Below are 21,625 nucleotides of genomic sequence, written 5' to 3' on the forward strand. Positions count from 1 at the left end.
TCGGATAATAAATGCGACCTGCATTTTGTTCACAAGAATACATGGACAGGCGGACGGACGGACGGACAGACGGACTGACATGCATAAATCAACTCAGAAAGTGATTCTATGCAAATCAACAAAAGGAACTATGGGTCTATCTCATTTCCCTTTGCCTGTTACAAACAAATGCACAAAGACATAACACCCTGACCACCTTGTGGTGTAGGGTATAAAAATGATACAAGTAAAGAAGCAGTAAGTTCGGCCGGGCCGATCTTTGAATACCGTCCACCATTTGGAACAATTTTGGCAATTTTCCAAAAAAAAAAAAATAAAATAAAATCCGTAAAAAAATCTTTAAAATTCGGACTTGTATTGCCCATTTGGTGCAAAATTAATTTGAAATCGGATAAAGATATATATGGGAACTATATTGAAATCTGAACCGATCTCGATAAAATTTGGCAAAGATATTTCTGAGCTCTATTTGATATATTTCATGCATACTACAGCTGTAGGTAACAAATACAACAAATCGGATGAACAATATATATGGGAGCTATAGCTATATCTGAACCGATCTCGATAAAATTTAGAAATGGTATTTCTGAGTTGCATTTGATATATTTCCCCAAATATTGTTATTACAGAGTGTATATTACGGCTGCGGAGGACAAAAATAACAAATCGGATGAACAATATATATGGGAGCTATAGCTATATCTGAACCGATTTCGATCAAATTTGGCATACTTATTCTCAGGCCTAATTTGGTTGTATGTGCAAAATTCCATACTATTCGGGCTGATATTACACGTTTCAATTCGCTAAAGCGATTTAATGAAATACTGATGCTTTTTAGATATCGTATATTTTTAGTTCCTGATCAAAGATGATTATTAGAAATGAAAAATACCGAATATCGGAAAGTACCCTTATATAAGACTATAGTAAAAAGTGGAACAATACACTATATTCAGCCGCCAGAATTAGAACCAGTTATAAAATCATCAAAATATCGAACATCGGAGGTACTCTTATATGGACGTTACAGGAGTACGTGGACCTAAACAGAAAGTGTTCTACAAACGGATGTGGAACAAACAATAACTTATTTGGAACAATTCCGTGAACAAATGTGACTAAAATCATCATTATGGGGGCTATACGAAATCATGGAACGACATATCTCATTTTCAATACCAACCATGCACAATACCAACTATTGAGCCAAATTTAAAAGCTCTACGTCAGTTAATGTGAACTGCATCATGATTTCAACAGGCGGACGGACAGACAGACAGACTGAAACCGTTAAATCGACTTACAATTTTATGCTGACCATGATAATGTATACTTTATGGGGTATACGACGAATATTAAGAGGTTTTAAAAAGGGAATAACAAATTTAATATACCCTCCTTTCCAAGGTGGAGGCTAAAAAATAGATTCAGTGGAAGGTAGATCGGTGCGGTCCATTATATGCATTAAGACTTCTTCTACATATTTTGGCCAACGAATGTCTGCACCCAAAAATAACCAAGAATTATTGTATGTTTAGATGATGGAGCCATAGATGACTGAAGATTGTTTCGAAGTCTTTCTATTATCGTGGAGTGTATCAAGATAACTGATGTCTGTTATATCTGCCACAAGCTTTTATACTTCCATTCCATTCCATTGGCCAACCGGTTAAAATTAAATGCAATTGCTATTATTAACTATGAATTTAATAAGATAATATTTATTTTCGTTTCTTTGAAATTACAATGCCTATATATTTCGAACACGTTTCGGATGACCCAACAAACAAATTATCATTAAAATTCAATAAAATAGTAAATGTCTTAAGACGTTGTGCCGTAAACGAGGATAAAGTCATTATCCTATAGTTGGTTGCTCCAATAAGTTATTGTAACTAAAGGTTTCGTGTGAGGGAAGGGAAAAGTTGCGACAAAATGCAATTGTTTCAATATTTACAAGAAAGTTAAATAATTAAAGTATGGTTAAAATAAATGACACGTGTATCCGTTTTTTAGGTTTACATCGCAAAATAATCTTTATTAAGTAAGCTAATTCTACACTTTAAGTAAATTCCATATATAATAATAAAATCTATACAATAATAAAAACAAAATAAAATATTTATTTCCATTATGCACCACAAAAATATTCCCATCAATATTGCCAAGAAACTCTTAAATATTTCCTACATTTGTTATTACATTTTTCTAGGCCTTTTTTCGAGTCGATGCATGAATGTAATATAAAATTTGGTTTTGGACAGAATCTCTCATTTTGGTGCGAATTTTCCAAAAAAAAAGAAAGTTATTTGTGGTGGAATTCAAGCGTGATAGTGTGATTTCTTTATATTTGACGGGAAAACCACAAGTGGCTATCGTTAGAGCACTCAAGCATAAATAAATCTTTTGCGTCTCGTACCATCGCTCGTTACCGTAATACTGGTAGCGTTGCCCGACGTCAAGGAAGTGGGAGGAAGAAAACCGCAACATCAGCAGAAATGGTTCGAAACGTAAAGAAGCGACTTGATCGAAAACCACTTCGCAGTGGACAAAAAATGGCTCGTCAGCCGAACATATAACAATATTCCATTCGGCAAATATTGAAAAATGAGTTCGGGGTAGAGCCATTGATATTCCAAAAAGTGGAAGAACTTACACCGCAACAGAAAGCAAATAGCCTCAAAGAGCTAAAGTGTTGCTTCGCTTGGCCGAAAGTGGTGAACTGCCGAATAAATAAGAATAAATGCCGAATATTATCGCAAAAATATTCTGGAGGGTGTATTAAAGCCTTGGGCACGCACACATTTTGGCCGCAGACCTTGGACATTTCAACAGGACTCAGCACCATCGCACTCAGCACGCGCCACCCAAGAATGGTTACAAAATGAGGTTCCTCGCTTCATTTCCAACCAGCAATGGCCATTTTGGACTATTTTGGAAAGAAAGGTTGGCACTAAAAAACACCAAAGTGTCGATCACCTCAAGCAAGCGCTTCGCCGTGAATGGGCCAAAATACCGCAGAGCAACATTCGGGTAGCATATAAAGGTTTCATTGGCCGTTTAAAGGCCATAATTCGTGCCAAAGGTGACCAGTTTGAATAAATCTTAAAGTATTCTAAAATTTGATGCTATTTCCACATTTTTGCTTTCATTAAATAAAATTAAAAAACAAATTAAAAATTATGACGTTTGACTTTTTGCAGTGTTTTGTATCACCCTGTATGTACGATTGTAATGAAATTAGGAATGTGTGGCAGTATTTGGTACAAAAATAAATTTGACAAAATATATTCAAATCGGTTAAGGTTTGGATGTAGCTCCCATATATATTTCGGCTGATTTCATGTATTTTGTGCACCAAACACAATATATGTCAATGAAATTCCGAAAGTGTGGTGGAATTTGGTATAAAAATTAGTTTATGGCCATGACTGGCGAAATAGCTTATATCAGCAGGTACAAATGGACCTGCATTGAAATATACTGTAACCCTAAATTCGAATTGCTTATGAAACACTTGGGCATCACACCGACGAATTGTTTTACCCTTCCATGTTTTAAAGTGGGTACATAAAGTGTTAATATGATTCTGATATAACTGCGATTGGAAGATCCATTTTTTTTTTCTCATAAATTAATTTCAATCTATTATATAATCTCACAACAAACATATTCACCCAAATCGTTTTAACATAAAATAGTCATAAATTTCATCCTGCTTCCAGAAATATATAATCAAATTAAATGCATTCTAGCGCCAATTAATTAACTCGATGATAGACATTGGGTGGTGCCTTTGTGAAATTCCCATTGTTTGGCAAGTTTTTCTGTGGAGGAGAATCGAGTTAATTATTATTTATAGTAGCCGCAAAAGGAATATCTCTGCAGACAGCTTATTGGGAATAAAATTTGCCTAAATTTCAAAAACTGGCTGGAACTACAACTACCCGACTGCTACTATTCTTGTTCGACCAGATGTTATAGCCAAACATTCGAAATGTTATACTGAGCCGAAATACAAAATCATATAAAAGAACATTATCCATTGTGAATCAGTAATTCTTTCTCAGTAGCTAAACTCAATTCAATACAAAATGAAATTCACTGTAAGAATCTTTTCACAATTAATATATTATTCTAGTTTGTCCGGCACATCTAACTTGACATCTTTCTTAATTTTTCATCTCTCAGATTGTCCTCTTTGCCTGCCTTTTGGCTTTCGCTTATGCCAACGAAGAAGCTGAAGTTGTCAAGGAATACTCCGAAGTCAATCCTGAAGATTTCAAATATGGCGTCGAATTGACCAACCACATCCGTGCCGAACAGGAAGGTCATTTGCAAGATAAGGACAACTGGCTCGTCAAGGGTGAATACGAATATGTCTCCAAGGAGGGCAAACACGTTAAGGTTACCTACACCGCCGATGAACACGGTTACCACCCTAATGTTGAACAATAAATTTTCAAAAAAAAAAAATAAAAAAGAAAATCATTTAAATTGATATTGTCTTTTTTAGTAGTGCTTTGGAGAGAAATCTCTCCAGAATAAATTGTGCAGGTCATCATTTTTAATATTTCCTATTCGTAGAGCGAGTCTGATACGATTTTCTTAGTTTTTGGGTGGCTGGATTCTTGCAAATAAAATTACTTTTTTTTAAAGAATTCTTTCCAAGTTTTTTGGAGTTATTTAAATGCTTCTTAAGTAAGAATCTTTTTATACCCTACAACACTATGTGTTGGGGGTATTATAAGCAAAGACCTAAAATGGTAAAGACTAGACAAAATGCATTTTTAGCAAATGGTTTGTGTCTGTACTATCCAGAATAACAGCTCATGGCAGGACCATGTTAATGTAAAAAACACATTTATAGCAAAAAAATGAAAAATTTGAAAAATCCAAAAATTGGGTTTCAAAATTTTACTCCATAGACTTTTCCAGTTAATTGCATATTGCCCAAGCGGTTTTAATCGCTTAACATTGCTAACTATGTTGTTACGATATCATAACAACAGAGGTATTTTCACAGGGTTGCCATATCTTGACTCTGTCTTGTCCCATCTTTACACTTCTATGTCTTTGCTTCCTATCTCGCCGAGCTGAGTCGATCTAGCTATGTATGTCCGTCCGTCCGTCTGTCCATGTTAATTTGTAATCACTCTACAGGTCGCAATTATGTCCCGATCTTCACGAAATTTAGAATGGAGGTGGGGTTAATACCAGAATAGAACAATATTTCTTTTGGAGGTGATCGAGTAATATTTAGGGGTCGAAATGGACCAAAAACTGAAAAATTTCCTGATTTTGCATTTGCTCTACAGGTCGCAATTATTTACCAATCGACGCGGAAATTAGCATGGGGCTAGAGCTTAAGGGCAGAAGCCTTCCAAGGGGACGGATAAGTTCCGATAGTAAATATATAGGATATATATAGCGAAATATATACAATGTATATAAGCAAAGGAAGGGGATGTTAGCTAAAATGCTAACTAAAAATATTCCTCCTTTTGCAGCCATTATAAAGGTCACAAATAGAATCCAAAGGACACGAAATCTCGCATGAAGTTAGAGTTTAGGACAGCGAGTAGAATAGACCACTACTTTTGTGTGAAAAAATACCAACATTACTAAAAGGCGATATACACAATACACAATATAGCCAAATATCGTATAGAAGCAAATCATATATATGAGTCTAAGTTTGGAGACCCAGAGGGATCTATTGCTTTTGGTAATGTTCGCAAAATATTTAGGAGTTCAAATGAACCAAAAACAGAAAAAAAATCCTGATCACACAATTGAAGCCAATCGACACGGCTGAGAAGAGAGTTAAGAACATCGAAGAATTCTATCATTTTGCATGACCATTGGATTACACGTAGCTGTAAAATGGACCACAACAACTAACAACACGACGGAGTGCGTAAATATTGGACAAATGTCCCTGGTCAAAATGCAAAGGGTAATAACTGGGCAGTGCTCTATGACATAATTTCAAAAGCATATTGTAGTGTTGTAGGGTATCACATGGTCGGCCCCGCACGACTATAGCTTTTGATAGATTTGTTTTATATAGGACGACTATAGCCTTTGTTTACTTGTTTTAAATATTTCCTAGACTTTCCGACTAAATATTAATTTTATCAAGGCCTTCTACTTAAAAACTTTTTTTAAATAAGGTTTTCCTTCATTTTTGGTTTTCGGGTAATCCTGTTAAAAATTATAAAGGGTTTCAAAGACTTCAGCAAAAAATTTTATGAATTTGTTAACAATTTCCAAAAGCTTTTCATGTAGACATATCTGTCGGGAAACTGACTGGTTTTTGTATTGTTTTCGTTGGGCTGATCATTTTTTTAATTTAGTAGTTTTCCAAGCTTTTGTTGCCAGATTCGGGTTTCAATCGATTCTGGAGTCGGAGTGTCAACAACTGCTTTAGTTAACATATTTCTGTGATAGATTTGTTTTATATATAAATGTGAATTGAGCCCAATATTTTTCAAGTTATTTCAGCTTTCTCATCAAGTTGACATCGCACATACTTGATTCAGTTAACAAGTGCTGTAAATCACAAAAAAAGAAAGGGAACAGGTTTTGGATTTTACAAAATCCAAATATGATTTACAGATCTTAATTGTAATCCCAAGATTTTGATTTCTTTCCAGTTATTTTGTGGAGTTCGGTGCATCAAGTAGCAGTTTTGCCCCATAAAACCTGAAATAAATTAATAAAGGGGACGAATAAGTTCATTTTTAAAAAAATTGGATTTTCCCTTAAATAATTAAATATTTAAAAAAAAAGCATTTATGTTATAAAACCCCTTTACGAAAAACTTAAAGGAACTAAGAAGACGCTAAAATGTGACGATCGATAGGATCTATATATACATCTTGTATTAGCTGTGTAGAACAACTGAGAGAGAGATAGAGAGCGGCATGTAATAAAATAGATAATATAATAGAGTTAATGCTGATCTCAACACAGATAACACAATGGACTAAAAGGTCTCCGAGTGGAGTGGTTGTTTTTCACAACCGCGCATCCTTTAACCTAATGCTGATCTCTTTGGAGAACTGGGATCATATCTGTGAATATGTGAAGAAAGTAATTATTGAGCTTCGTAAAAAAGAATATACGACAAAAAATGTGAGAAATAACAGTGTTGTTTAAAACATTCCCACCCTACACGACGAAATGCTTGTACGGGGGTACCGTTGGGATTGTGGGTCAGAATAAAGGGGTTATTTTAGCGTGCTAAAGTCTCGCACACCTTGCGCAAGCAGGTAGTCAGAGTCTTTCGATCATTTTTCCCCCCCCAAAAAAAAGGATCTATATAGACAAGTGATCGGCATATATTGCAAATTTAAAATACCAACTTTGAAATACTTACTTTGAAAATGTGGCTAAAATCACTAAAGAGTTATATACTCGATGGTACAGTTAAATAGAGTTTGCGTGCCCAAGGCTTTAATACGCCCTCCAGAATATTTTCGCAATTATATTCGGCATTTATTCTGATGTCACGGTCGATTAATATGAGCGGAGAGCGACCATCGGCTGTTATGGCCGGCGCACATTTTCTGCTGAACTCTTTGGCAAGAAAACACGAGCATTTTTTTTTTGTTTACAAACTGGACAACTAATGTTTTCTCATCGAAGAAAACCAAATTCGGCAGTTCACCGCTTTCTGCCAAGAGAAGCAACGCTTTAGCTCTTTCGAGTCTATTTTCTTTCTGTTGCGGTGTAAGTTCGTGCACTTTTTGGAATTTCAATGGCTCTAGCACGAGCTCATTTTTTAATATTTGCCGAGCCATTTTCCGGCCACTGCGACGCGGGTTTCGATCAAGTCGCTTCTTTACTTTTCGAACCATTTGTGCTAAAGTTGCTGTTTTTTCCGTCCACTTCCTCGACGTCGGGCTACGCTACCAGTATCATGGTAACTAGCGATGGTACGAGACACAAAAGATTTATTCTTATTTAAATGCTGGAGTGCTCTAACGATAGCCACTTCTGGTTTTAAAGCCTTGAAGCTCATCACGAATAACTTTATTTCTGGAAAATTCTCACTATAATGCCATTGTACGCTTGTAAATAATATAATGATCTGTCACTGGAATAATTTTAACGTCTGTCGGACAATGACAGCAGTCTGAAGTTTGTTGCAGTTTTTCATTTCACACTGTATCTACGATACATATCCTCGGCCGTTTATTGACCAAATCATCGAATGTGGTCAAATGCGGTGTTCCAGCCATTGCCAGTCGAAAGCTATCTGAAAGCTGTAATATGCTCCCAGTATCAATGCATTTCTGTATCAAACATCATATAACCTCTAGAAATGGCTCTGTAAAATTTTATTAAAATATGTTCAGACATAGATTTTCCCTAACTAGTTACTAGCAAGTACCCTATACTTCATCATCGAAAAATCTACCTTAAAATTTTTGATTCGTTCTAACAGTTTGTGTTAGGTATTTATATATACTACAAGGTGGACAGGGTATTATGTCTTTGTGCATTTGTTTGTAAAAGGCAAAATGAAACCAGATAGACCCATAGTTCCTTTTGATGATCTGCATAGAAACATACTGAGTCGATTTATCCATATCCGTCCATCTGTCCATCCGTCCGTGCAAACGTGTTATATCAGCCCCAATATGGAATTTTGCCAAATTTAATCGAAATCGGTTCAGATATAGCTATAGCTCCAATATATATTGTTCATCCAATTTGTTATTTTAGTCCTCCGCAGCCATAATATGCACTCTGTAACAACAATCTTTGGGGAAATATATCAAACTAGCTGGCCCGGTCCGCGTTGCCGGCCCGTAGTTTTAGTCTTTAATGCAAATTTTGCATAGCATAATATTTCACAAATCTAGCTCATAAAGGTGAACAAATTTTAATATAAATATTGATTCGACTAAATAGAAATAAATAACTATGGAAGGAGGGCAAAATAATTTCTGAATAGTCAAAGTTAATTACGCTTTTATACACATTACCATAGCACCTCAAATTGCGCATTAGAATCCCCAAAAAGTCTATGTTCTTGTTCATAGTAAAATTCAATGACGATTAAACAATACCCGCATTGTTGTCCGCCAATCGGTAAACATCGCTATAGATCGGCGAGCCTGGGTACTATATGGGGACTGTACCAAAATATTTACGTATATTGACATTTTGCTGTAAGATGGTTCTCTACTCACAAAGTAGCCTAAATACAGCAAATAATGGCCAAATCGGTTGAAAAACGTGGCCAAGACCACGGTCACAGCTGAAATCAGGGATACATTTAAATAAGAGTTATACCAAAACGTGGCCCAACCAATATTCTCTTGGGGGTTACAAATTCAATAGAAAACAAAATTTTCTTTTGTGACCACACATTAGATGTGAAAGTGGACTTGGGGATACTTTACTTGAATAAATTCCTATGTGGCAATTATCTGTATGATGGTTCCCTACCCCAGAGTAGCATAACTACAATTTTTAGCCAAATCAATTAATGAATGTGGTCAAGATCAAAATAGGCCCTACTCTGAAAATTTCAAACTTTATGCGAAGAGGTTCTCTACCTCCTTAGAAACAAAGATGCCATGACACCAAAAATAGCTTAAATCATACGATGGTTTTATAAATATGAAATCGGGTTGTACCCTTATCCGTGAGTTATGATCGATATCATGACCTGCAGAAGCGATTTAAGGCATTTTGAATGTTTGGGAAGATTTTCTGGAAGGATAGAAATCCTTTTCTTACTAAGAGTCCCATTCGCTCTACTATTTTCCACCCTTTATATTTGGTATTTTTCTGATTGTACATTGGACGGATTATTGTGACAGGAAAGAAGTAGTTCCAGGCTTTGAAATGAGCCCCATTAGGTTTTTTCGGTAATTTTTGTTTGTTCAAATGTGTTCGCATCTTCCAGCTGACACCGTATTTCAGTTAACATCGTATTTCACACTTATTTCATTTTTTTTTTTTTTTTTTGAAAATTGTATATAGTGAAAAATTATTCCTTTTTTTGTTCACAAAAAATTTACTGGATTCAATTAGATAATACAAATTGAAAAAAAAATTGACAAAAAAAGAATAACACATTGAAAAAATCTTCAATATTTTCGCTGGATTTTTACAGCAAATTATTAAAGATCCTTATATTGTTTGTCATCATCTATTCCGTTTTGACACCACATAATTCGGTACTACACTTCCATGTAACTCGCAATCAATTTCATTTCCCAAGAAATCAAGTCAATTAAATAAATTGGTATTAATATTTGAATTCAAAAATAAAATATAAAAAACACTACAAATGTACATTAGAAAAAAGTAAGTCAAAATGGAAAAAAATCATGCAAATTAAAACATTACTATTGTACATTTCAAAAGTCAAAATGAAAATGTTAATATATCACATTTTTACGCGATTTTTTGGATATTATCCTTTTCGGAGAGAAGAAAATTCCGAATTTGTATGAATCGTTAAAATCAGTCCAGCGGATCTTAAATTTTATATATAACTAGCTGAACCCGGTGCGCTTCGCTACCCCTTTTGATTTTATATGCATTCAAAAAATTTTTACGAATATATGTTGGTTAAAAAAAAAAACAAATTTAAAAATTAAAAAAAAATATTGCACTACTTTAATGCGTAAGTAAACCAAACCATTAGAAAAGCAGTAACATACACGGATTTATTTCATAGCAAATACCAAGAGTGCAGCAAACTGCAATTTTTTAAAGTTGAGTGGCATTTCTATTGCAATTAGTGAATTCGAGATAGCAACATACTTCGCCGTAATAAGCGTATTTCAAATTAATTGTTGTGTTGTTTTTTAGTGTTAGCCTAAGGCGTTGTGGGTCAATGGTTCTTATTAAAATCACATCCCAATCTGATCCGATTTATATATAGTTTAAAAAAAAATTACTTTTACACCAAATTCCGCCACACCTTTCATATTTCATTGAAATTGGTGCGTCTAATATGTGAAATCGGCCGAGAATATATATATGGGAGCTATATCCCAATTTTAACTAATTTCCAATTAATTTGTCACATTTATTATTGTAACCAAATTCCGCCACACATTCTGAATTTCATTGGAATCGGTCATATATATCGTGTTTGGTGCATAACATGTATGAAATCGGCCGAAATATATATGTTAGCTACACCCAAACCTCAACTAATTTCAATATAATTTGGAATTTTTTTCTGGTGCCAGATTTCTCTCGCTTTGGGTGCATTAAAATATGTGAAATCGGCTGAGTATATAAATATGGGAGCTATAATCAAATTTGAATATAATTTGTCAAATTTATTTTTGTACCAAATTTAACCACTCATGCCGAATTTCATTGGAATCGGAAATACGTATCGTGTTTTGTGCAACAAATATGTGAAATCGGCGGGAAATATATATGGGAGCTATATCCAAATCTGAACCGATTTTAATATAATTTGACTAATTTATCTTCAAATCCAAATCCCGTTACATATTCAAAATTCCTTTGGAATCGAACATACATAACGTGTATGGTGCATAAAATACATGAATCGGTCGAAAATATATATGAGAGCTATATCCAAATCTGAACCGATTTTAATATAATCTCACAAATGTATATTTGTTTTAATTTCCGCTACACATTCCAAATTTCATTGAAATTAGAGATACATAGCGTGTTTGGTGCATCAAATACATGAAATCGGTCGAAAATATATATTGGAGCTATATCCAAATCTGAACCGATTTCAATTTAATTTGACAAATTCATTTTGGCTCCCAATTCCGTTACTTATTTTAAATTTCATTACAATTGGAAATACATATCGTGTTTGGTCCACCAAATAAATGAAATCGGCCGAAAATGTATATGGGAGCTATATCCAAATCTGAACCGATTTCAATATAATTTGGGAAATCAATTTTTTAGATAAAATCTATCACACGTTTCAAATTTCATTGAAATTGGGGATACATAGCGTGTTTGGTGCATCAAATGCTTGAAATCGGCCGAAAATATATATGGGAGCTATATCCAAATCTGAACCGATTTCAATATAATTTGGCAAACTTATTTTTGTTCCAAATTCCGTTACGTATTCCAAATTTGGAGACTGTATCTTCAACCAATCAATAGATATGTGCATATAAAATCTAAATTTTTGGGAGGTACCTCCGGTTCTGATGCTATATCTCCAGTTCCAAGTGGAAATTCAAAAATGTATATAGCCTATGTTACTTTCAGGCGATGTTGCAGTATATATGAAAAATTTCAGGAAAATCTATTCAGCGGTTTTCGAGTCCATAAATTACAAACAAACAAACAAACAAACAAATAAATACTTAGAGGGGGATGGATAGTCAACAGTATCTCGTACAATAATTTTCAAACCGATATCTCCTCTATATCGGCAAATATAAGGATTTTAGATAAATCAAAATTGTGGGCGCAAAAGTGGGCGTGGTCAATATTTTTTTCTTTAACTCGGGGTATGACAAAAGTTTTTACAAAAAATTATGCAATTTGGTCCAGCCGTTTTCAACTGATTCCGTTACCAACAAACAACAATTGATTTTTATATATATAGATACAGCTCAGATATATATTTGCTAAATTTTATCGAGATCGGTTCGGATATGGATATATCTTCCATATATAACTTCGTCCGATTTACCTTTTATTGTGCACCAAACTAATATTTGTCCAAATGGGATGAAATTTGGCACTTTGAGTCTAGAAGCTAGTATGTCAAATTTGGTGAAGATCGGTTCAGATATAGCTATAGCTCCCATATATATTGTTCATCCAATTTGTTATATTTGTTACACACAGCCGTAATATGCAGTCAAGGAAATATATGAAATACAGCTCAGAAATATCTTTGCCAAATTTTATCAAGATCGGTTCAGATTTGGATATAGCTCCCATATATATATCAAATGGGCAATACAAGTCCGAATTTAAAAAATACAAATGCTTCGGCATATTTAGTCTTTTGAACTTTAAATTATAATTATAATCATAGCGTGTATGATTGAATTCTCCCATAAAAACTTTTAATTGTTATGCGCAGCTCTGCTAAATTAGCATAGTGGTGTAGGGTATCATAAAGTCGGCCCCGCCAGAATTCAAGACTTTCTTTACTATTTTTAATACTCAAAATGCACAATTCGACCAGTTTGATAAAAGTTTTTAATCATATAACCTACTAAATTTTCAGACCTTCATGGTTTTATCTTTTGTTCAATAAGGAGCAATAGGACACAAGTTACCTTTTACACCAAAAAGTATTTAAGATCTTCCATTTTGAAGCTTTCCTGGGAGGATAACGCCTCCATATGTAAGCCCTAGAAATCAACAGTGACATCAATATCAAATTTTGGCATTCCAGCCCTATCACTTCCCCCACTACTCAATTTAGTAACATTTAGTACGCATATCCAAAACCATCTATATCTCTCTATCCAAGATACTATCAGAGATCCAAAATTAGTAGCATTTTGTACTTTTCATCAATAATAGTACGCATTTGCAAGACCACCTTCTAATTTCAACTTCAGATACTAACATAGACCTGAATATCACCCAATTGCCCATTTGATGTCAGACTTAAAAATAGTTATATTACGGTCTCAGCTCTATCCCTGCACCTAATACCAATACTATTCAGCATTTTCCGCACAATTGTAGTACACATTTCCAAAAGTAGCTCCTTTTCTAAACTGAAGACACCAACAATCACATTCATATTAAATTTCAGGATTCCAGCTCTATCTCTAGACCCAATACCAAATTCACTAGCAGTACCTTTCCAACATCTATAGTACGCACTTTCCAAATAATCTCCATATATCAACCTAAATCACCAAAAGTGACCCTCATATTAAATTTCAGGATTTCATCTTTGAAATTCTTCTCATTATCAAATTTAGTACCATTTAGTGCAATTATAGTAAATATTCCATAACCATCTTCTTCTCTAAATCACAGACACCAACATTGACATCGAGTTTCCGCTCTATTTCTTCACCCAACAATAAATTTAGTAAGATTAGATCAACTAAAATTACAATTAGTAGTCCGAAACCACCTCCGCATGAAACAAATTTCAGATTCCAAACACTATCTGTTCTCCAATACAACATTTCAAAATTCAAGCTGCATCCGGTACAAGCGGGAGTTGTATATAAATCTGAGTTCATTTCTGCAAAATTGAGCAAATATATTTCCACGCGGTATTTGAACGCTTGTACCAAATATCACTTTGATTGCTTAGATGTCAAATTACATGAAACATATGTTGCTGCCAAATGTTGCAAACATTTAACACAACTGAAACAAATGGTTACTATTTTGTAGCGCGAAAATGATGGTTATATTTTTCAGATATAATATTTTTTGATAAAATGGACTGTTTTTGCACATGACAAAAATATTGACCCTAAAAATTAATTTGGGTGGAATCTATGGCAGTGTTAATATATAACAAGAAACCAGTAAGGAAAAGTCAAAAGTCGGGAGGGGCAAACTATATATACCATACACCACTATGCGTATGTAGTAGAGCTCCCGTAACAAAAGAATTTTCTGAAGTAGAACATATCACCAATCAACATTTGGATCAGTTATAGTTTGGTTTCAAAGGGACCAATTATATCCTATATCCAAATCTTATCTAATCTAATCTATAAGATATCTGGTACCAAATATCATTGTTGTCGAATGCATATTACGAATGTGAGGGGCTTAAACACAAAATCGGATGAAACATATATATGGGAGCTATAGCTTTATCTCAACTGATTTTCACTACATCCAAATCTGCATCGATCTTGATACGATTCGGCAGAGGTATTTTTGAGCTGTATCTGATATTTTATACCAAACATCATTCTTGTGAAGTGCATTTTACGCTTATGAGGGACCTTAAACCCCAAATCGGATGAAACATATACATGGGAGCTATAGCTATATCTGAACCAATTTTCTCCGAATTCGTTGTATTAGCTTTTAGACTGAATTGGGTCGGATATACCAAAATTCAGGACTTTTGGGCTGATATTGGTCATGTGGTGCACAATTAGCCCTAAATCGGCTGAAGATATATATGGGAGCTATCTGAACCGATCTTGATAAAATTTGGCTGAGGTGCTTCTAGGCTGCATCTGACTTAAACACAGAATAGGATGAAACAGGATGCAATTCCAATGAAATTTGGAATGTGTGTAGAAGTTTTGAAAATAGATTACTCAAATTATATTGAAATCGTTATAGATTTGGAAAAGCTCACATATATATTTTCGGCCGATTTCATGTATTTGATGCACAAAACACGATACGTTTGACAGTTTTTATACCCTCCACCATACTATGGAGGGTATATTAATTTTGTCATTCCGTTTGTAACTCCTCGATATATTCATGTCAGACCCAACAAAGTATATATATTCTTGATCAGCGTAAAATTCTAAGACGATTTAGCCATGTCCGTCTGTCTGTCTGTGTGTCTGTCTGTTTGTCTGTCTGTCTGTCCGTCTGTCTGTCTGTCTGTCTGTTGTAATCACGCTATCTTTCGAACAAATTGAGATAGAAGGCTAAAATTTTGCACACATGTATTTTTTCCCAGTAGGCAGGTTAAGTTCGTAAATGGGCCATGTAGGTCCAAGTTATCATATAGCCCCCATATAACGGTACCTCCCGATATTCGGTATTTTGATGATTTTAGCGACATTATTCACCGGAATTATTTCAAATTTGGCATTTGAAGTTTGCAATGGATGCTACAGCCTAAGACAGAAAATTATCTGTGCAGGTCCACGTCTTCCTGTAGCCCCCATATAACGGTACCCCCGATATTCGGTTTTTTGATGATTTTAGCGACATTGTTTACCGAAATCGTTTCAAATTTGGTATTTGAAGTTCGTAATGGATACTACATCCTAAATCAAAAAATGAGCCATGTAGGTCCACGTCTTCATATAGCCCCCATATAGCGGTACCCCCCGATATTCGGTATTTTGATGATTTTAGCGACATTGTTTACCGGAATCGTTTCAAATTTGGTATTTGAAGTTCGTAATGGATACTTCATCCAAAGTCAAAGAATGAGCCATGTAGGTCCACGTCTTCATATAGCCCCCATATAACGGTACCCCCGATATTCGGTATTTTAATGATTTTAGCGACATTATTTACAGGGATTGTTTCAAATTTCGTATGTGAAGTTCGTAATGGATACTTCAGCCCATGCCAGAAAATTGTCTGTGCAGGTCCACGTCTTCGTATAGCCCCCATATAACGGTACCCCCCATATTCGGTATTTTGACGATTTTAGCTACATTATAAACAGATTTTTCTTCAAGTTTCGCATTTAAATATTGTACTAATTTATGACAAAAGTTGCCTATGCAGGCCTACGTCGTCGTATAAGCATTCGGTATTTTTAAGATTTTAACAGAATTTTTAACGGTTTTTTTTTTTTTTTTTTGGAAATTGCCAAATTTGTACCAAATGGTGGAGGGTATTAAAAGTTCGGCCCGGCCGAACTTACAGCTTTTTGACTTGTTATCTATTTGTTTATCTATTTCCTTTCCTTTTTTCGAAGGAGCAATAGGACACAAGTTACCTTTTACACCAAAAAGTATTTAAGATCTTCCATTTTGAAGCTTTCCTGGGAGGATAACGCCTCCATATGTAAGCCATAGAAAGCAACAGTGACATCAATATCAAATTTTGGCATTCCAGCCCTATCACTACCCCCACTACTCAATTTAGTATCATTTAGTACGCATATGTCCGACTCCAATGAAATTTGACATGAGTGCCTAAATTTGGTTCACAAATACATTTTTGAAATTGTATTGAAATCGGTTCAGATTTGGATATAGATCCCATATATATTTTCGGACGATAATAAATTTGACCAATTAATTGGAAATCGGTTAAGATTTGGATATATATATCCAAATATATATTTTCGACCCATTTCAAGTATAATTGACGCACTAATTTCAATGAAATATTTAAGGTGTAACGGAATTTGCTGTAAAAGTAAATTTTGTCAAATTATATTGAAATTGGTTCAGATTGGGGATACGATTTTATTAAGAAGCATTGACCCACAACGCCTTTACAATGGTATTAGGCTAACAGTATAAAACTACACAACAATTAATTTGAGGATACGATAATTACGGGGAAGCATGTAGATGTAGATTCCTGCACGCATGGCATTTGCTATGAAATTAATAAATCCGAAGGACCAACCCTTCGTGTATGCGGACTAAATTTGACGTGTTCCTGCATTTCTCATGGTCAGCTGTTCCTGTCATTTTCCACGTTGGTAGACCGAGCTATTTGTTTATTTACGCATTACAGTATTACGATTTTTTTTAATTTTTGAGTTTGTGTTATTTTTTAAGCCAACTTATATTCGTTTATCAAATTTTGAAGGCATATAAAAGGAAAAGGTGTAGCGAAGCGCACCGGCTTCAGCTAGTTTATTATAATTTGCGAAATGAGAATCAGAAAATGAAATTTGAAGAGAATAATTTCACACATTCACACATGAAATATATCAGACCACTCCTTCTGGTGCCTCCTCCACAAAGGGCGAACATTTTGAATAATTATATATTTTATAATTTGTATCCTTTTTTAATTTTATAAATTTCATACAATATTTTTATCATCACATAATTAGGTGTGATGATGACATATATCAGACCACTCCACCAAAATTTTGTCAAAAATTTTGAATAACTATAAAGCTCTTAAAAAGGAAAATGAGCATTCAAACTGGGCACATCCCAATATTTCTAGTAACATAAGACCTGGTATGAAGATGAAATATATCGGTCCACTCTTTCTGGAACCTCCCCCACAAGAGGTCAAAGTTTTGAATGGTCAAAACGCTTATTTATGCGAAGAAAGTATCGGATTCCCTTCAAATTGAAGATGATAGATATTAGTCCAACCACAAAGGCTCACAATTTTAAATATTTATATCTCTTATAATTTGCGAAACAATTCAGTGATTCTTTTAAAACTAGGTAACATGAGATCTGACACGGACATAGAATTCATCTGCTCACTCCTTCTGGTACCTACCCACAAATGGTTAAAATGTTGATCAATTGTTCGAATTAACATGGAAATAAATATTAGATTTTGAACCTCCCACTATAGTATGGAGGGTATATTACATTTGTCTTTCCGTTTGTAACCCCTCAAAACATAGAGAGATGAATGAGATGAAAAAATTGCAACTAACTTCAGACTGCTGTCATTTCAAAGCCACTCATCCGAGAGCTGTTAAAATTAGTCCAGTGACAGCTCATTATATTTTTTACAAGCGTATAAAAGCATTTTGGTGAGAATTTTCCAGAAAAAAAGTTATTCGTGATGGAATTCAAGCCTGATATTGTATTATTTCTTTATATTTGGCTGGACAACCACAAGTGGCTAACCTTAGAGCACTCCAGCATTTAAAATGAGAATAAATCTTTTGTGTCTCGTACCATCGCCCGTTACCGTGATACTGGAAGCGTAGCCCGACGTCAAGGAAGTGGACGGAAGAAAGCAGCAACATCAGCAGAAATGGTTCGAAAAGTAAAGAAGCGACTTAATCGAATCCCCCGTCGCAGTGGCCGAAAAATGGCTCGTGAGTTGAACATATCGCAATATTCCATTCGGCAAATATTGAAAAATGAGCTCGGGGTAAAGCCATTGAAATTCAAAAAAGTGCAAGAACTTACACCGTAAAAGAAAGAAAATAGACTCAAAAGAGCTAAAGTGTTGCTTCGCTTGGCCGAAAGTGGTGAACTGCCGAATTCGGTTTTCTCCGATGAGAAAACATTTGTTGTCCAGCAGTTTGTAAACAAACAAAATGATCGTGTTTACTTGCCAAAGAGGTCAGCTGAAAATGTGCACCTTCGTTTGTCTGTCCAGGTACATATAACGGCACTTGCCGTTATTCGGTATTTTGATGATTTTAACGACATTATTCACAGATGTTTTTTCAAGTTTCGCATTTGAATATTGTATTGGCTTATGACAAAAGTTACCGATGCAGGTCCATGCCGTCGTATAAAACCTAACGTAACAGCTGCATTTGGAGTTTTTAAGATTTTAACAAAATTTTTAACGGGTTTTATTGTTTTTGAGAATTTCCAAATTCGTTCCAAATGGTGGAGGGTATTCAAAGTTCGGTCCGGACGAACTTACTGCTTTTTTAATAGTTTTCTGTATTGGGTGAAGTGGAATACTTTGGTCCGCTATATCTGATATCTCACGCACATATCTTAATTTTTCCAAGTATTATTGCATTTCTCATTTAAAGGTGAATGAAGTAGTTGATAAAGCCCAAATGTGGCATATTTATATCAGACTTAGGTCAGATACGAGATGGACAACATACCTTTATAACCTCCCCTATAAAAGGGTGGTGAACTCTGAAATCGGATGAACAGCAAAGGGTGTTTCAGGGTTTTAACCCCATATCGCAGATGGTGCTTATGTGGAAATCAAATGAGATTGATTGGCAGTGTATGAAAACCGGATGAGCGTCAAATTCCAACGAATATTGAACGTATTGCATTCATTTATGAGTTTTATTCAAATACATTTGTGTACAATTTGATCATCCTACTTCATTTCGTTTGGACTTTTGGTACGGAAAATGGGGCAAGTAGGTCCACGTTTTGGTATAGCCCCTATAAACATATACCGTCTGGGGGAGGACATAACCGTAAAATTAGGGTCTAACATATATTAAAACTTATCTCTCCCACAATGCAAATTGTGTATGCATTTTGGAAACAAAATTTGTCAATTCAAAAGTTTAAAATATACGCCCCTATTTGCCCATATATCAATAATTTTGCAAATTTAGAATTTCAAATGAATATGCAATTTACTTATGAAATTATCACTTTGCTTTGATGAGTTTCCGATTTGTTCGTTAATTCTTGTTAAACTAGAAGCTAACGGAGAAGCAACAAAATATATCATCGCTGCTACTAGAAAACAAATTTCGAAATTAGGCAGCATATAAAAAGGGAATACAGAAAGTCGATAATTATCAGTTAGTTTTGTGATCATCAAACATAACAAAATGAAATTCGCTGTGAGTATTGAGATTAAAAGGCCTTGATAGAAGGAAAATATACTAATCTATTGTTTTTCTTTTTAATTCCAGATTGTCCTCCTTGCCTGCCTTTTGGCTTTCGCCTATGCCAACGAAGAAGCTGAAGTTGTCAAGGAATTCTCCGAAGTCAATGCCGAAGATTTCAAATATGCCCTCGAATTGACCAACCACATCCGTGCCGAACAAGAAGGTCACTTGCAAGATAAGGACAATTGGCTCGTCAAGGGTGAATACGAATATGTTTCCAAGGATGGTAAACACATCAAGGTCACCTATACCGCTGATGAACACGGTTATCACCCAAATGTTGAACAATAAATAAATGAATAAATAATGGAAAATCTCAAGTAGCAAATTTAAATGTTTTTTTATACCCTCCACCTTGGAAAGGAGGGTATATTAACTTTGTCATTCCGTTTGTAACATTCTTAAATATTCGTCTTAGACCCCATAAAGTATATATATTCATAATCAGCATAAAATTCTAAGTCGATTTAACGATGTCCGTCTGTCTGTCTGTCTGTTGAAATCACGATACAGCCCACATTATTTGACGTAGAGCGCCAAAATTTGGCAGAGCTATTTGCATTGTGTCTAGGATGGTTGGTATTGAAAATGAGATATATCGGTCCACGTTCTGGTATAGTCCCCATATAACGGTACCTCCCGATATTCGGTATTTCGATGATTTATGCCACATTTTTTCACGGATTTGTCTGAAAATTGGTATTTGGTATAACGGGTCCCTGAGCGTGTGGCAAAACATTGCATGTATAGGTCCACGTTGTGGTATAGCCCCCATATAAAGGTACCTCCCGATATTCGATATTTTAGTTTTTTTGCCACATTTATTCACGGATTTATCTAAAAATTGGTATTTGTGGGTCATAATGGTTTCCAGCTCCGGTGGCGAAACATTGCATGTATGGGTCCATGATTTGGTATAGCCCCCATATAACGGTACCTCCCGATATTCGGTATTTTGATGGTTTTTGCCACATTTTTTCACGGATTTGTCTGAAAATTGGTATTTGTTGGTCATAATGGGTTCCAGCTTCGGTGGCGAAACATTGCATGTATGGGTCCATGATTTGGTATAGCCCCCATATAACGGTACCTCCCGATATTCGGTATTTTGATGGTTTTTGCCACATTTTTTCACGGATTTGTCTGAAAATTGGTATTTGTTGGTCATAATGGGTTCCAGCTTCGGTGGCGAAACATTGCATGTATGGGTCCATGATTTGGTATAGCCCCCATATAACGGTACCTCCGGATATTCGGCATTTTAATGGTTTTTGCCACATTTCTTCTAATGTTTCTTTTACCCTAAGGTGGAGGGTATTAAAAGTTTGGCCCGGCCGAACTTAATGTTTTTTTACTTGTTTCATTTTCGAAATTGGCAATTTGAAAACATATAAGTTATGATAGGATAATAAGGGAATGTTTATTACAAAATAT

General features: G+C 35.0%; 2 protein-coding genes across 2 annotated transcripts; both read left to right on the forward strand.

The window, feature by feature from the left end:
* Positions 1-3,952: 3,952 nt before the first annotated feature.
* Positions 3,953-4,495, forward strand: LOC101891894 (larval cuticle protein 9). The gene is made up of 2 exons (XM_005190158.4): positions 3,953-4,112; positions 4,198-4,495. The coding sequence occupies exons 1-2, from the start codon at positions 4,101-4,103 to the stop codon at positions 4,462-4,464; spliced, it is 279 nt and encodes a 92-aa protein (XP_005190215.1). The 5' UTR covers positions 3,953-4,100; the 3' UTR covers positions 4,465-4,495.
* A 15,489-nt stretch (positions 4,496-19,984) lies between these two features.
* LOC131803507 (larval cuticle protein 9-like) lies at positions 19,985-20,525 on the forward strand. The gene is made up of 2 exons (XM_059124861.1): positions 19,985-20,143; positions 20,216-20,525. Exons 1-2 carry the CDS (start codon positions 20,132-20,134, stop codon positions 20,480-20,482), a joined length of 279 nt encoding a protein of 92 aa, XP_058980844.1. The 5' UTR covers positions 19,985-20,131; the 3' UTR covers positions 20,483-20,525.
* Positions 20,526-21,625: the final 1,100 nt, after the last annotated feature.

This window comes from Musca domestica, unplaced genomic scaffold, assembly GCF_030504385.1.
Source record: "Musca domestica strain aabys unplaced genomic scaffold, Musca_domestica.polishedcontigs.V.1.1 10, whole genome shotgun sequence".
NCBI lineage: Eukaryota > Metazoa > Arthropoda > Insecta > Diptera > Muscidae > Musca > Musca domestica.